Source organism: Atheta coriaria, unplaced genomic scaffold, assembly GCF_025399875.1.
Source record: "Atheta coriaria isolate IRGN ID8LTWV9N9 unplaced genomic scaffold, Caltech_Dcor_3.1 hic_scaffold_9_pilon, whole genome shotgun sequence".
Classification (NCBI taxonomy): domain Eukaryota; kingdom Metazoa; phylum Arthropoda; class Insecta; order Coleoptera; family Staphylinidae; genus Dalotia; species Dalotia coriaria.
In genome coordinates, this window is record NW_027045451.1 from 5,332,343 (window position 1) to 5,350,441 (window position 18,099).

Consider the following 18,099-nt stretch of genomic DNA (forward strand, 5'->3'; position numbering starts at 1 on the left):
TGTGGGGCGGTCGGGGGGTTGGGGGTGGTGGTTAGGTAGGCTACCTTATTTGGTATTATTTGTGGGGCGGTTGGGGTGGTCGGGGGTGGTGGTTAGGTAGGCTCCCTTGTTTGGTATTATTTGTGGGGAGGTTGGGGGGGGGGGGGTGGGGGGTGGGGGTGGTGGTTAGGTAGGCTACCTTGTTTGGTATTATTTGAGGGGCGGTGGGGGGGGGGGGTGATAGAAGGGGCCGGCTAAGAGTACGGCACGTACTTAATACTGCAAGTTTTATAAGTGCAAAGTATTAATTTCATAGTGCAAAGCATTTTATTCAAGTGGAATTCATTTTTCAAAGTGCAAATATTTATTTTTAAGTTCAGTTCTGTATTTTTAAGTGCAAACATTAATTATAAGTGCATTTCATGAATTGACAAGTTAAAAATCGAAAAAATAAAGTTTGTTTAATTGCATGCCTTTTTAATATTAGTTTGAATATTATATGCTCGGTTATTCCAGCAATGCAGAATCATAAAATTTTTATAATTTTTATTTCTAAAATTTAACTCACCGGAATCTTGCTCTCTGGCGTATCCGCTAACGTCGACCGGTTCGTTATTCATGACCAGATCCTTGAAGCACCCAACGAAGCCCTGCTGCAGGACTGCGGTCCACAATCCGGACGGCACTGGCACGTCCGTGAATGGCGGTCCAAGCCCACCGACATACAGATTTCCGTCCAGTTCCAGACTAGTTGAGCCCTCTGTGAAAAAAAGCAAAGAAAACGATTTCATACTAGATTTGTCATATAATAATCCTCGAAAACCCCAGAGACGTTTTATATCTTGAAGGATTTTAAGATTTTATTGGAACAGAACGCATTTTTTACCAGCGGCGTAGTGGCCATCGCATTTGCGAACTAAGCTGACAATTGAAGGACATTGCAGACACACTGCGGGCTTTTCAGAAGGACGATCAAAGATACGCGTTGAGGAATTCGCAAAGATAGGTGGTGGGCGGTCTTACCGGGTGTCTTGAAATCCGTGTGAAAACCTTCCACGGTGATACGAGCATCGCGCCCCGCGCGTCTGAATGCGACCTCGTGCCATTTCCCGTCGTCGATTCGTCGTCGCGACGCTCGCTGCTTCGCAGGCCCAGCGCCTAGATCCAGATGCACGTAGATGTGCCCATTGAAGACTTCAATCGCAAACAGATCAGCCTAAAGTGGTCAACATCAACAGTTATATTACATAATACAGCACACAATGAATGTCAATAATTACTCTTGGTCGTCGTATGCCGCCATTGAATAGGATCAAACCGTTGGATTCGTTTGTGCGAAACTTGAAGGTTATGCTGCCGCTTTTCTTTGCATTCCACGCAGGCAGGATCTAATTTGAAGACATTGTAGATAAAGAATGAGAACGAGTTTGTTTTATTTGTTGGTAGTTTCGCGTCCGTATGATGTGAATGGTATGCAAGATGGCGTGTGATGTGCGCGAAAATGGAGGAAATGCGCTCGCCAAGAAAAAGTAGGTTATGTGAGCGCTTAGTCTTTTTAATGGTTTTCCTCTTTGCTGGGGCCTTCTTTTGAGCAGACGGACTCAAAGTCGAAGAGAAAACTCTTCTTTTTCTACAAATACCGCGCAGGAAATAATTTTGGCTTTGTACTCGGTGGAAAAATGCGTCAAACTTAACTTCAAAGAAAACACTTCCGGTATTTTAATGTGTTTTTAATAATGGCTCAGTAGATCTGTTAAAAATTTACTTTTTGTGATGTTTTGAGGTTAGAAATCACAAAATGTCATAGAATTAATAAAAATCTATTTTAAAGGTTTTTTGAGGTTAGAAAACACAAAATGCATAGCAATTAATAGTGTTTCACTAATTGTTGAATATTGTGTGAAATTCCATGGTGGATTTTATTTGTTCAGTTGCTTTTAGTATATTGCTAGTCGCAACGCGAATTTCAGAATGTCATTAGGCGAATTGGCAACGAGTTGTTGGCGAATGCAAAATGGCTAACGTGCGTCTTGTCCCATTCGCTCACATTTGCGCATGTGAAAATATCACAAATGTGGAGAAACGTCGAGTACGTCGAAAAAGTTCGTCGCGCGAACCGCTTGCGAAAACATTCGAAGCGCTTCTGCACTCGCACTTAGACTCATACAAGCGGAACCGCGGTGTTTCTGTGTATGATGGTCGGGTTGGGCGCTTGGGTTTTGCTTACCAAATGCGATTCCCTCGTCGTGAACGTAATGGGATCGTGCGTCTCGCCCGACGGGCATTTGTATTCGAGCCGGCCGACGACCTGAATCAGATCGTTGCCGGATCGCCCCAGTTCTAGCAGATTCAATCGCAGCGTGTCCGCCACGAACTCCACCTGCGAAAAACATCCACGTTCAGATTGCGGAAAAAGTTTTTAGCAAACGGTCGCATTAAAACGAATTATGTGTGCGAAACTAAACGCGCAAGTGTCATTATTTTACAAACTGTCAAAGGTGTCTTTGCCAAATGGCAAAAGGAATTATTCCAAAAATTTTAATCCTAAATTTTTAAAAATATACTTTTAATATATAATATATTATAAAATTATTTTCTTTGTTGTTGGTTAAATACAAAGCACAAAGCCTGAAAACCTTTTTGGTTTACACAAAAAAAGGAAATAAATTAAAACCTTTTTTCGGCACACAAAGGAGAGAATACACCCGGGTGTTTGTTGTTAGCTAAACACAGTTGCTAGTGTTATAACGCATTGCATACGGGCTGGTGGCGCGTGGGCGAATTGATAAATACCTTTCGCATGCATCCCACGTAGTTGGTGTGAACGCGCGAGCCGGGTAGCGAGCGCACGTTGATGCTGCCACCCACGTACAGCCGGCTCGACGAGAGCATCGTGAACTTGCCGGCGATATGCGAGTGGTCGGCGTAGACGCCATCCACAACTGCCGACAACTGCAAAATGAAAAAAAAGTGTAAAAAATCTGTTTTCTGTGTCAATATTCCATGTTTGTTGAAAATTAAAAATATCGTGTTTACGTAAACGTCGGATTGTTGTTGGATAACATTAGATAATGTTGTAGTACGTGATGTTTGATGCAGGCTAACTGATCGCCTTCAATTATGCCAAATTGGTTCCTCTAACTGCGCGCGAACATGCGAGCGTTGAACAATTTACACTTGCATTCATCGCAACTCGCGCGCGATAGATAGGAATATCTAATATCTCAAACGCGTTGCGTTCAACTGCCATGGATGTGTGTAGTTATCCTTCATTTCCGGTTTCGAATGGAGATAAACAAATATCACACGATAGGCAAAACAGGTTACTCACCCGACAGAAACTGGTTATTGCTGAAATCTGCAAAACAAAAACCGAAAAATTAATTTTTAATTTTTTCCAAAACAATTTTATATTTACCTCTTGAATTCGCCGATGAACACTAACTTTATGCCATTGATTGTCGTCAAAACGCACTTTGTTTGGTCGTATCTGCATTTCCTGTTTCCCATTAGCAAGACCCATTGTAAGCATCAAGCAGCCATCTTTAATGGCGACGTTCAGATAATCATTGTTATCTCCTGTGTTAAAAAATATTCTTTGTAGTTTCTATATAGTTATTCACATCAGTGGAGTGAATTAGGATGTTTCCTTTCGGAATGCGATTTGCAGGACGATTTGAAAGCCCTAACGGAAGCGGGAGTGAAAATAAATGCGCTGAATAAATAGACTGCTGTGAGCGAGCAGCGGTGCGCGCCGGCGAAAAGGTAAACGCACCTGACTGCGCTTCCCACTACCGCCTCCGCCGCCACCGCTACCGCTGTCGTCTCGTATTAACTGAGATAATTGGAAGGACTTAATTAAAAGCGCGCTGGCTAAATGAATGCGCATAAAAGGTTAGAGGCTGATGGCGGTGGCTATATTCACCACGTTTAACATTCAATACGAGTAAAGTATGTTAAAATTATTTACATTTATATTTTGAATACTCTGTATAATCAGCAAGAAGGAATTGAAATGTGTTAATTTTCAAAACCACGCAAAACTAAATTTTGAAATGTTTGAGGAACAATGTATAGAGCTAAGATCTAGTTCGATAAAGAAGTTTAGTCACGGCCGTGTGTGACTAAAGTGCCACTTTCTGTTGAAACCGTGCAAAAAGTAAAAAAACAATATTTTTGAATGGCAATATTGTTTAAAGTTCTAAATTTTGTGCTACAACTATGATCTATCGTGAATAATGAAAAATGAATGATCCTTGTTTTACCTGTACCTGTATAGAACAACAACCCATTGGGTTGTCGTGTCTTGAAGTAAAACGTAACGGAATCCTGTGCGCTGACAATAGGCTCCCCACCTTTCTTGGTCAAATCGTAAGATAAATACTCAGCGCCGTGGAAAACCGCCTCAGATGGTGCCTTATCTGCAAAACAACAAAAAAAAATCACATAAAAGTTAATAACCAGTAAACATTCAATCATCCTCGTATAATTATAGTCTTTTTTGACTCTAGGGTTGTAAACATGATGTAGTTTTGCTTAAAGTGCATGTAATATCGTTACGCCGGAAAATTAGAAGTTCATCAACCTCGCACACGCTGTAGCCGCGCTCGATTGCCACTCTTTTCGCTTCCGCACGTTTTTCCCGGCTTCTAACCCCACGGCTCGGCCTCGTTTCGGGCCATTATGAAAGTCAATATGGCCGTCGTCCGCGGCCGGCAGCACTTACGCCGCTGCACTTAGCGCAACACACAACAACACGGCACCGAGTGCATGCGTCCTCGAAACATTAAAACTCGAGCCGAGGGTCCTTAAAGGACGCCCAACGAGGCTTAATAATGGCGCCGTCCACCGGGGGGTAACGCAGGAGTCCGAGTTGAATTAGGCGCTAGTTATGTGGGAATTATGTAAGGGCCACAATAATGCGTGATAATGGCCAGAAAACGCGACATGGGAAGTTTTCTAGTGCTACGGAGCCTTGTTTTTTGCATTTACAAATTAGAAATGGTATAATGTAGAATTACATTTGGGAGTTGGCGCGTTGATTAGTTATTAATTAACATAGAGAATTACATTGCACACTTTAAACTACATTAAATTAAATTAACTTAAAATTGCAACAGATTTTAAATATTTTACGTTTGTATTTTTATTTTTCATATTTTTGAAAATGTTTTTTTTATATTTTTCACTGTTTTTTTAATTATTTCAAGTATTTTCTCATCTTTTTCAAATTTTAAATGCTGCAACCTTATAAAAAACACCGTTAAATGTAATTTTTCTTCTTAATTTGTCTTTTTTTACCAAAATAATTCAATTTTCATGATTTTTAATTTTTAACATTTATCTCCAGTCCATATAACAAGAAAAATATTGAAAAATATTAAAAAATAACATTTAAGTATTTATTTGTTTTTAATTTAAAAAAATAAATTAAATTTAGTTAATAATTACTTTCCAACGAATATTTTTGTTAAAAAACCAACAAAATTTTACATAAAAATCTAAAAAATATGTTTTTGCCAGATTAAACCCTCTACAACACAAATATTAGTATTTAATTAAGTAATTGACTAAAATCATTACTATCATGTTGTTTGTTTTGTCGGTTTGTTGTCATGTTGGTCGTTTGTAAATAATACGAAAATGTTGTAAATTGTAGTCAAGCGACATGGCCGTTCATGTCAAACTGTTTTTAACATTTCCACCGCTAGTAGTGGTGGCGATAGGCCAACGCGAGCACATGGTTTCGACACATGCCGCAGTACAAAGACATAAAAGATTTAATCAACTCGCAGTGCGTTTGGGGGCGGCAGCGGTGGCGGCGGGAGAGAACGCAGAGTCGACGCCTGCAGCAGTGGCGTCGAAGCCAACTTTATTACTAGCATGCAATAACTCATTAGCGATGAGCGATGGGGGTAATATTACGGATGCGCCGCCTCCCTTGCTGGCCACTGCTGCCGCCGCTATCGCCCTCAAACACCACGAATCAATAACACAATAACTGCGGGTCGACAACAAGCTAATTATATTTTTTTTAATTAGAATTAAAAGCTTTCAATTAAATATTAATATTTGTATATAAAAAAGAAAAGTGTTAGTTAGAGCATTTCTAATTCAAGAACGGATGGACAGATTTTGATTATCAATGATTTGCTGGATTTTTCTTTGACCCAAATAGCAGAATAACTATTAAAATATTAAAAATTGAGATATACAGGGTGTTAAACAAGAGATTAAAATTTATATAGAGGTTAAATGGTAGTTATAGTTGAATAATTCAATCAGAGATGGCGTTAAACTGCTTTAATAGCATTTTTCATTTCTATAAAATAAAATTGCTGATATTATTGAATGATCGACTAATACAAGGTCCAAAATTCAAGAAAACAAATATTAATTAAATTTTAAATAAAATGTCCACCCCTAAAGTTGCTGGTATAAACAATTTATAAATAAAAAACAAGATAATTAATCATCATTATTGTCACGTTGAATAAATTCATCGATTAATATTTGAGTAGATATTCGAGTCAAGTTTGTTGTGCAATAATTAATTAGCTCTCACACTTGTTTCAGACAGTCGCAAAACTTGCGGTAAGTTTTCGTTGCATTTACTTTCGCGTCGTCGTCGTGGAGGCGGGCGGCGCCGCCACTATTAATATCTATTAGTAGACACATAATGCACTGGAATACGAGTACGTATTCCTGCGTTGCGGTAAGACGTCCCCACCGAATGCGCTATTAAATCATGCAAGAGTTTACCAGTTTACGTAAGCTTGATTAATTATTGAATTATTTTAGTGTAGCTTTAATATGGGTTGATTTACGTAACCATTTTTACCTCAAATTATACCTTTGTAATTTCAGAAACGATAAAATGTATAAAAACGTTGAAATTAATTGGATTGGTAGATCTGTAGATTTTAAAGAGATCGGTAAAAATAATTTGATTTATATTATCAGACGAAGTCATTTACCGTTTAGTATTAGACCGCCGTAAAAAGCGAGAAACTCGTTTTACGTGCCATAAAGTAATCTAAAAGCCGTCTGCGGCGAAACACGGACAAAACATCATGCGCAAATCGTGTAGACGTTTTGCTAGGCTGAATTTGCGGTCGGGCGACCGTATAAATGGGGCGAATCTTTAGTACTCGCTTTGCTGGCTCGCTGGGCGCGGTGGTAGATATGTAAAGCCGAACCTCTTTGATTTAATGAATCTTATGTGTGCGTCTCTGCGGTGTCTAGACATTTCGAAAATCTGCCATCACAAATAATCGAGTTAATTTGCGTCGTTTTGCTCATCGACAGATCTCTATCAGTCTTTGAGGTTATTTTTTTAGTAAATCGTTAGTAGATGTTATGTTAGGTTATTTTAGGTTAGGTTAGGTTAGGTTAGGTTAGGTTAGGTTAGGTTAGGTTAGGTTAGGTTAGGTTAAATTAGGTTATGTTAGGTTTAATTAATTTTTGACGTTTGTTCATTGACAGATTTTTATCAGTTTTGAAATTAGAATTACTAAATCTTTAATTGAGGTTATGTTGTTCACATATAATATTTACTTTAAAACCGATTGTTTTTTTTTGGTCTAGGCGGTAAATATTTTATGCGCCAAGATGAAATGCGAACGCGCAAAGCAAAACGCGCGACTTAACGAAAACGGACGGCGATGGCGTCCAATGGCGTCCAATAACCGTGGCGTGTCATGTCTGCCAGACGTGCGCGCCTCTACGTGCATGACGTGTTCTACGCGCCAAATACTATCCTCGAAGGCGGCGGCGTCGGTGATTTATTTATTCATCCAAGGCGAACGTTTGTGAGCAAACCGAACGCGCAACGATTTTCTCATTTCGAATTGTTTGCGCCACGTTTTTTTCCCCCCGAAACGTGTCAACATCAACATAACCTCAAACGCAGCATTACCGTCAGTTTTCATATAAATTCAAAGTGAATTAGATTGCAGGTTAGGTATAGTTTTGTTTGAGGTTGGAAGATTTGCTCGAATGAATTGTCGCAGTGTCGCAGGATTGAAAATTAGTCAATTAACACTTAGTAAATTAAGTCCTGGAGCCCGGGTTGTTTGTCACGCGGCGATTAGACAACTAGGGTCGTCGGGCCCTATCCTTTCTGGATGTTAAACAAACCACGACTCAATCTTTAACTCAACACTATTCCACCGGACCTCTAACTTCACAAAACATTTACTCACATTTAAACAGAAAGTATTAAACATTTTTTTGTTGGATTTAATTTTTTTCGTCGTTTCAAACTGTTTGCGTTGTTATTATTTAACAGAGGGCGCTGTTGGCGAATAATAATCCGCTTAACCGTGCCCGAGTTGCGCGAGTTTCAATCCGCAAAGCATAATTCCCTCCATTTACTGTTTTGCGTATTTCGTATTTTGCGCGGTTGTTATTATTATTATTTTCGTTTTCATCTGCATGCCAAAGCGAGAGACACTGCACGCTAATTGGCCACCGTTGGCGCACAAATATTGTCATGGGTTGGGGGATGAGAGAGTTTTAAAAGTGCGCTTAAAACGTATACTTCACAACTTGCTTCGTGCCGAAACGATCGACTACGAGCGCGCCGTTAATTGCGATTTGTATTTCATAGAAATAATCTTCTTACAGACATGCACACAGGCAGGAGTCAAGCGCAAATCGTTAATTGTGTGCTCATTCCAATGTTCTGCTCCTGCTCCCAATCCGTCGATCTTGAATAATCGACCGAGTTTTCAAGAGGCGCCATCTCGTTATGAATAGTCATTAAAACTGCCACACATATATATTTTGTTATATAATTTTATTTTGTTTTGTATTTTGTATTTATTTTGATCTAGATTAATTTTTTCCGTGCAGTTCTCTTCTCAAGTGTTTATTTCATTGTTTGACTCCGGTTCACTAGCAGCTAGCTTTTAGGTTTTCATCCCTCAAGTATACAACATACACTTGTTCTTGTTGTTTTTTCTTCATTTTTTCTTGTTTTCCACTTTTCAGTTTCCACTTGTGTTACTTTCTGTCTGAAGTAAAGAACACGCTCGTATTTTCAATTCAGTGTACATCTGCCGAGTCATACGTGACTCGGGTCCTCGGTGTTGTTCTCAGCGTGCTCATCTCTCTTACAGTCAAGTCGTGTAACGCTCGCAAGCCTCGAGAGTTTTTCATTAAGAAAGCGCATTTATCACCATCGCGCAGGCGGGTCGCGTTCGCCGATCGAGTTTCATTACGGATGGGAAAAATGCACTATTGCGACATGACCTAAACTAATATTAATATTTTTCAATTTGTTTGCTATTTCCCATTTTTCTTTTTATTTTATTAACAAAATTCTCCTTCTTTGCGTAATTTGAATATTTTATGTGCCAAATCCGTCAAAAAATTTTCAATTTAAATTTAAATAAATAAAAACGAAGAAAATGTAAATAATGCACTCTAGCGCCATCTAGATATAAATTAAATAACTATAACTATGATTGAATCTGCATATCTACTTTAATTGCATATTTTACACCCTTAAAGTTCTATTTTTGCAACAAAAATACCTTAACCTCTATTTCGATAAATAAACTATAAAATTGTACATTTTTATGAACATTTGCCCAATTGTTTTCACGTGAAATCGTTACAAACACACATAAATCCTCAATATTTAACTCTTGATTGTTTTTTGATTGATTTCATTTAATAATTCCTAAAATTCGATAAACAATAACAAATTCATTGGCATTTATATATTGTAAAATTCAACAAAATATTTTTTTTTCCATTCGTGATTTAAACTTCCTCCCCATCGTTGTGAATTGGGAGTTTCTTGTCGAATGGATGAAATAGATTTAAATCTCGTTGAGCACGGCGTGGAAGCATCCTTAGAATATATTCATGCGTTGGATATCTTGGTGAAAGGGACGTCTCTTTATGCGCTAGTTGCGCCTTTTCGGCGCCACGTTGGAAAGCCGGAAAATGAGATAGTTTCTATGTGCTCGAGCGCAATAAGTAAAAATTGAAAACGTCCGAATTGAATCGAAAGCAAAAGTAGCTAAGAAAAACGAATCTTTGGATTAAATCCGAAAAAGATGATAAATTATGTTTCCGTTCGGATATCAAAGGCGGAAATATTAAATGTAATAAATATGATTAAAGTCATCCCGGCATAGAATTTGAAATTATGATCGAATCTCTTTAGGGAAACGTCATTAATCTGTAAAGATGCGGTAGATGTTAATTATTGATATGCAGATTTCTCATCGCTGCTTCATTCCGGCTTTGTGCCTGGTTGACCTATGCAAAGTTCACTTCATTGAACACCCCTCGACGTGAAATCCGGAAGTAGTAAAGGTCCATCTCGAATGGAAAACAGGGGTGGGAATTGGGATGCGCGGAGAAAATGCGACCAAAAAGTGAACATAAACTGAACCATCGACTACAACCCAAAAGGGTTCTATATAGACAACCCTTTTGACCCCAATACCACCCATAACACAAAATCAAAATCAGTGATTTTTTTTGCTTTCATTTAAGGCTTAATATTTTATAAAAACTAATTTTTATGATGTTTTTAAAGGAATTTTTAAGGATTGGTTTGGAGTAGTTTAGTGGTTATCCTGGACAATGATTGGAATTCCTGAAGCAGGACACAAATTACGTTCACGAGCATAGCTTTTGTTCTGCTCTCATTCTGTTCGGGAGGCTGGAGGGGTGGAAATTTATGTGCCAGGTACCACACATACTTCCACTGGCGACTGGGTGTGAGAGGAGGGTTCTGGCAGGAGTCCATTCCGTTTTCGGGCCTAGATGTTTCCGCATCTTTTCGGATCGCGCGCGCACACCCGCACCAAGCCCCGCTAGTGAAATATAAGCGACGGGCGACGTAATAGTCTCGCGCATTCGGTCGTTGCGTAAATTCACTCCTCGACCCGCCTGTAACTTGCAGGCACATATTATAAACCAAACAAAAAATAGACCAAAAGAAAACAAATAGGAATGTAGTTGTAAACATAAACATTTTCCCTTCTTGTTTCTGTTGGTATATTTTTTTAATTCTTGATCTTTAGTTATTTTTCTTTGTGTTTTTTTATGAAAAACTTCTACTCGAGGAGTAGAAAGGTGTTCGATCGATAATGCTTGAAGTTTCTGATAGTCTGGCATAGGTCCTAGTGGCCCTAGTCCTATATCCTGCAAGAAGAGCTACTACACCGGTACGGACTATAAAATAAAGACCATAACAATATATTGCACGTTTCTTCCGCGCTTTTTTACTCAGCCGCCTGCCACTAGTTCGGCGCGGTTCTTTTTTTTCGTTTTGCGTCCTCGTTTTACTTCACAGCGTCTTTAGTGGCGCAGCGTGGTAGTAAAGCTATTGGGTTGCATTGTTTCACGCCTGAATCCTTTGGAATTCATGCAGATTTATTGAGTCGTTATTTTGCCAACCGCTCAAGACGAGATTGAGACGTATAAAACATCTGTCTACAAATTTGTTCTATTGAGGAGTTTATCGTAAAATGTCATCGGTGAATAACAAATTGTGATTTGTATTTTATTTTAAATTAGTTTTTACGTTGATTTACATAAATTAAAATAAAAATTCTCAATTTTAATTTAAAGAAATGAGAAATACTAATACCTAATGTCTTTTACCGCCATCCGGTTTTGAATTTTATAACTTTAAATATAAATAAATTACCATATTAACTTTCATCCCCTATTTTACACCCTTAAAACTTAATTTTTGCAACGAAAGTACCTTATACTCTATTCTATTGTATAATCTATAACTTCACTAAGTTTTATCTGAATTACTTCAGTGGTTTTTGTGTTATCAAGCAACGAACATACATTAATAATATTATTGTGTAAATTTAATCACGATTGAGGTCAGCAGCGGACATTTTTATAAAAGAGTCCAAGTAATGTTGGTCCTAAATCAACAAGACATGAACATTAGACAACAACGCGGTTTTTCTTTACTGGGTCGGTGGTTTCTGTGGTTTTTCGGATGTTTTGTTTGTGTTCGAAAAGGGTTGTGCTTACATAGCATTACATTACATCACATTTCATCCGACTGTTGGCGCTTATTTTGCGGCTTTTTTCTTTCACATTAGTCAAAAACCAAAAAAAAACAATTTCAATTTTAAAATTTCACCCCCATTTACATTTTCACCGAATATTTTAGTGTTAAATTGATATTTTATGGGGGATGTGTATATGCGTCGTCCTACTAATTATGGATCGCACTTGATAATGCGCAACACGACTCGGAACACATTGATGCCAATTTTCGCATTTGAATGCGGCACGCGCTATTCGAATGCCGAGGCGAAGTAATTCATGCGAGGGGTGCGTGGAACACTAGAACGCCGAAACAGATTATTAATTATCCGGGAATAATCTATCCATACATCTATTACGACCACACTCTAACGCGGCGCCACGAGCAATTCGCTTGTATATTGCCATTTCGTACTTCGCTGTTCTCATCCCTTAATCTCATCTTCAGCCCGCAGCTCTCGAACGGATATATAGTGGTGTTTTGTCTATTTGCTTGTGAATACCATTCTGGTTTTAGTCTTGTAAACGTTCATCAATAAAAGAGGACGTTGTGGCGTGACAATATGCATGTTTTAGGGATGGTTGGGTTTGGGGTAGTTGGGGGATGAGGGTGCGCGCTCAATACAAGCGTGAAAACATGTGTACCAGCGTACGGATGTGCAACAATTTCAATTATTTCCACGATTGCAACGATTTCCACAATTTTGTTCAGTCACACTTGGTGGCGACGAGTTTTCCACCACTACCGCCACCGCCATGTTCGTGTGGGAAATTTATCAGTTGGAACATGCATTTACGTTTAACTAGCGTAACACGTAACAAATTTTTTATTTTTTAAATTTTTTGATTTTAGTTTTTAAATTAGGTTATGTTAGGTTATGTTAGGTTAGATCCAATGTTATTATACTGAGCAAATTAAAATGGCATATAAATATAGGGTTCTCGCTAAAGCCAATGGCAATATTAATTTAATTAATAACGCTGACAGCGATGGCTGCCTGCCCGCCTGGTAGGCGGCAGGCAATTGCAAATTGGACGCAAACGAGTTTCTCAATTTCAATTGCACACGTGCCGCCAGCGCTAATGCGAAACACGTTAATGCACGCCGTGCTACAAATGGGGAAGGAATTAAGAGAATTAGCGAGTACGCCGCCTCCAGCCGCCGCCGGCCTCCACCTCACGGCATACATTTCGACAATTACTGCAATTATCAGACTCGTTAATAGATATGCTACATATTTTATTATTTCCCAGAACATATGTGAGCTATATTTACTTGTATGTAAATTGTATCGATTTTTAAACAATGTTTTTCTTATTTTTTAATAACTCTAGGGAAATATCTCTGGGTTAGCAAAGCGTAAAGTTTACGTTGTGCTCGCAAACAAATTAGAAAAGCAGAATTTGCAAAGGGCACAAAACACAATCCGGCAGCTTTTCGTGCTCGCCGCCACCGCCACCACCCGCGGATTAATTAATAGCGAAGAAATTGCGAGGCGGCACTAACTCTCACTTCGAGAGTCGAGCATTTAATTAATCCGCTTTTCGCCTCTTTGCCTCTTTGCCCTTCCTTTGGGGGTGTGGGCGGCGTGGAGAAAATCGTGCATCGTGCACATCGTGCGGTTTGTGCGCCGTGAGGATTCAGCGTGTTTCGTGCAGATGTAAGGGCTTGTAACGTCGCTATCGGTCCCGCCACTTCAGCCGCCACACATCGTCGCCGCAATGAGCGGTAATGGCAGCGAGAATAGCGACGTCGTCGCCGTGGCATAATGTAATATCGTTAATAACGTCGCGTACTCGCGTCGCGAAGATAACGCGAATTACGATTGCCGCCCCCAGCCGCCGACCCCCATCGAGGCGATAACACGTATGCATGTACTGTGCCAAAGCGATTTATTCCTCACCTCAAATTACTTCCGCGTTTGTGTATTTTATTGACAGATTGCAACTCTGTGTGCTGAGATTTGACAATTTACGAACGAGTACTAAGTGGGTTAAGCAGTTAAGTTAGGCAACACAATGTACAATCAACCCAAAGTACGCATATTAGTGAATATTTGCATTCATTAATTAATTTTTTATATTGTTTGGGTAATAATAATAATAAACTCACCCTTTTCGCAATATTCGCCTTCGTAGTCGGGATTGCGGCACTCGCAGATGGGGCCGCTGTCAGTGGATATGCAGATGCCGCCATGTTGACACGGGTCGCGTATCTCGCACGCGTCGCTGCTATTCCCCTTCAGCATCTGCAGAATCATAAACAACCCTTTTATTATCACAATTTTCGCAAACAAAACATTCATATTAGACCTCAGCAGCGTATTACATTCATTTAATAGGCTACTGATATTTTTACTCATCAACAACAGATGGCAATAGTATTTTCTTTCTTGTTTCTTGTTAAATTTGGTTAAAAAATAAATTAAAAGACAAAATGCACTTTTGCGTCATCTGGGTTCAAATTATAAAACTATAAATATGATTAAATATACATTCAAACTTTCATCCCTTATTATTAACCCTTAAAAATATTTCTTTGCAACAAAAAGCAGTCTATATTATTTTCCATGGTCAAGAATATCTCTATACCTTAATTTATCAACAATGATCCAATGGTTTTCGTGTAAAAGCGTAACAAACAAACATAAAAACACAAATTCGTATCTATTATATTACAGGATAATAAATTTCTATAGATTTTCACGTGTAGTGATTGACACAATGACGGAAATGAAATTTTTTACGATTTTGTGCACTTTTGAAGCCTTTAATTGCCCATTCTAAACCTTTTAGTTTTACGCCCAGATTAACTACATGAAGCCATTTTCTTACTAAACTACTGCTGAATTTCCATCACAACATGCAAGCAGCCCATATCGTCACTAAGATCGTCTAGCGTTTACACCAATCACAAATCAAGTCACCAAGGTTTAACGATCTTTTTAACCTCAACCAGAAAGTTCACAAACTACACCGAAACTATTCCCAAGCCTGCGAAGTTATTTTAATTATTTTAATTGCATCACCTAATTGGCAACAAATTATCCACATCTACAAGTGGAAAATTGCAATATTTCTACTCAATTTAATCCGAACAACCGAACAACATAATTACGCCTAGTATAACAACAACAGCAAGAAAATTTAGTTGTGAAAGTAGTTAACAGGTGGTGTAGCAAGTCAGTGTATACTTGGTTGCCTATATTATAAACTACTCAATCATTCTCGCTTATTTTGTTTAACTTAATCAACGAGCACTAAAATATTACTGTAAAATTATAAACTTTATTATCGCAGATTGTTTAATAGATTTTATAACAATGATAAATGCTTCGCTTGGAATTTTGCGAGTTGGCGTGTGTGAGTCGAAGGCAAAACTAAAGAAAAATACATAAAGGCGTTCTCCGTGACCCAGTTTGCTTTAAATACACTTGATACAACTTGATTATGCGAACACAAAAATTCCACCGAGTGTTTAATAATTTAAATTATGTTAAATCAAAATTTTCGGTTTGAATGATGCGAAATATACAAGTATTGTGTGTTTTTTGCGGTATCGTTTCGTGGCTTGCTTTCGTCCGTCCAATAATGAGTTATTTATTGCGCTTAGATGCAAGAACTAGTTGGAAATATGCCGGCGGTACCAGTGAATAATGCAGCGGGCAAACAGACCACCGACGCAGGATGCATTCGCGAGGATTTATTCGTCGGTTCTCTTGTTTGCTTGTTTGCATTCGTTTCTACTTAGTTGCAATTTTTTCCTTCTTCTCTCACTCACTTCCTTTGTGTGTATGTTTTCAATTCATGCTGGTTATAGTCTCATAGTTCTTGCTTTTTATGTTTTTCCTTTGCTCTTTTCTTCTCTGATAGTTTTCTACTTACAGTAAGCGCTGTTGCTGATTTTGTTCTTTTTCATCTTTTGTTCCATCTCGGATGGAAAGTAGGTGTCTACTTTACACACGGGATTTTCTCGATACTATAAAACAAACAACTGCATATCTCCGGAAAATGCAAGCCCTGCTGCATTCAGCATGAAGACGTCTGAGTGCAACACAACGCGTTATCAAGTTTGAGAGCAAAGTGTAAACGAGAGATTTTTACATCGATTTTACTCGTTTCCATTGTATTCCTTTGCGTCGCTGTCTGCCGATAAGCGCTTTATCGCTTTATTTTACTGTTTGCTGCAGAGATATACTCGTGATACTCGTCTGCTTGTACAACGAATCAATTTTTATGTTTATGTTATGCTAGGTTATGCATGCATAGCTATCGCGTCGACTGTAGGCAACCGGGTGTGCATAATGCAATCACCAGTGCATGTGCGCTTGCATATGTTATGCGCGTCGTTTATTTTAATAGCATATCATTCATAGACACATAAATATAGAGCATATTTTTAATATTTTGTGCGTTATGGTTTTAATATTTAATATCATGGGGAAAATTTTCGTATCCGTATCCATAACGGTCCTCGGATCGGATTGCTAAAAATAATCCGGTTAATTATAATTTATGAATATTTATGGCAGGATGGTGCGCCGGAGGACTAACAACTCGGGATGTTTTATCCTCTCGTCCTATCGTTAGTCCTGTCTCATCCTTTCGCTCGTTTTCATGTTTTATTCGTTTTCGTTTCGCGCGTATTATAATTTCCACCCGTTCAAGTTTTCTTTTAGTTCCTCGGACAGTTTATCATCTCTTGCTGGCTGAGAATTAATTTTCTTTTTTAAAAATACATATTTTACCATGTGTCACCCAGTAAGATGACAAGATTTATTATTTTAAAATTTAATTAAAGTAATTTTTGTGATTGAAAACAAATTTGTTTTATTTTGTCGTTAAAATTTAAGGATTAAGCAAAGTTTGACATTCGAAAGAAAATGTGAAATTTAGAACTGTTGTAAATCGTTCTCAGGACAATTTAAGAACGCTTTAAGGACATTTTAAGATCTTAATCCGAGCGCAGCAACTATAAAAAGATTTCGGCGCGTATTTCAAGACTATTTCGTAATTTGCTGAATGGCTAACGAATAAAGCATAAAAAACAATATACCAGGTGTTTATGCAAAATAAAATTACGCATAATTTGTACCCAGAGGCGATAAATAATTGAGTCATTAATTTTTTGCGTGGTACTGTATTTTTACGGTTTCTTTGGGCCATTAAGCGAGACGCGTCGGGGGTGCGTCGCCATAATCGCGACGATATTTTACTCGCCGCTCGCGAAACTTCTTAATTAAAGGAATTAATGCTATAACGCGCCGTCGACGAGTGTGCTTTATCGTTTTATCTCGTTTCTTTGCTCGGGCCACTGCTTAATTGTTTTGACTATTCGACCAGCGAGTCATTTCGCACTATCTGATAAATATCCATCATTTTAATAGGGTTTTGTTTGGAAAATTGCATTCACGGTGTGAGTAAATATTATTGCACGAAATTAAACACATATTTGTAAAGCGCTTAGGCGTGTAAAAGGCTTAATGAAAAATTAAGCCGTCGAAAGTGTCCTGCGGGCTGGCGCGCGGAAGCGCCGAGGTCGAAGATTAAAGAAAGCTTTTTGTGTTATCCGGCCAGGAGCAGGACGATGAAAAGCACTCTTCCTATTACGCCGCGAGTGGAATCGCTTTTCGCTTCAATGTTTGAAAGTCTCTTCCATCTACTTGGACCGCAGCAATCGCTTAATTTCTCATTCGCGTAAAATTTTCAAAATTGCAATTTAACGAATTTATGATCTGAGAGAGCATTCCGATGTTCAAACACTTTTCTTCGAACAAATAATTTCATATCTTAAAGATTAAAATTAAAATTAATTAAAATAAAATTAAAATTTTCGCTAATTTTTCTCTCTACACTTTTGTATTTTTTATTTGTTTGTGGATTTTTTGCTAAACAATTCTTTGTCTCAGCCATCATCTTTCCGTATTCATTTGCGATGAAGAGATGAAGATTATAGCAAATTATTTAAATGTATTCCGTTATTTTAAGCCGGCGGGATAAGTCTTTGAGTTAAGGGTTGGGCGAAGAAAGCGTTCGACGTTCTTTTCATCGCTTGAGCTCTCGCCTGCTTAATATTTA

The 18,099-nt window shown here is 38.4% G+C and overlaps 1 protein-coding gene across 1 annotated transcript in view; it reads right to left on the bottom strand.

Moving 5' to 3' along the window:
• The window catches only part of Nrx-1 (Neurexin 1), a 46,909-nt gene that overhangs the window by 8,866 nt on the left and 19,944 nt on the right, over positions 1–18,099 (bottom strand). The window contains exons 4-12 of the mRNA XM_065311764.1: positions 14,135–14,270; positions 4,245–4,400; positions 3,398–3,558; positions 3,311–3,337; positions 2,773–2,931; positions 2,207–2,359; positions 1,260–1,367; positions 1,003–1,195; positions 548–739 (exon numbers count right to left, since the gene is read on the bottom strand). Of these exons, the coding sequence (XP_065167836.1) occupies positions 548–739; positions 1,003–1,195; positions 1,260–1,367; positions 2,207–2,359; positions 2,773–2,931; positions 3,311–3,337; positions 3,398–3,558; positions 4,245–4,400; positions 14,135–14,270 (1,285 nt within the window). The remainder of the gene's footprint in view (positions 1–547; positions 740–1,002; positions 1,196–1,259; positions 1,368–2,206; positions 2,360–2,772; positions 2,932–3,310; positions 3,338–3,397; positions 3,559–4,244; positions 4,401–14,134; positions 14,271–18,099) is intronic.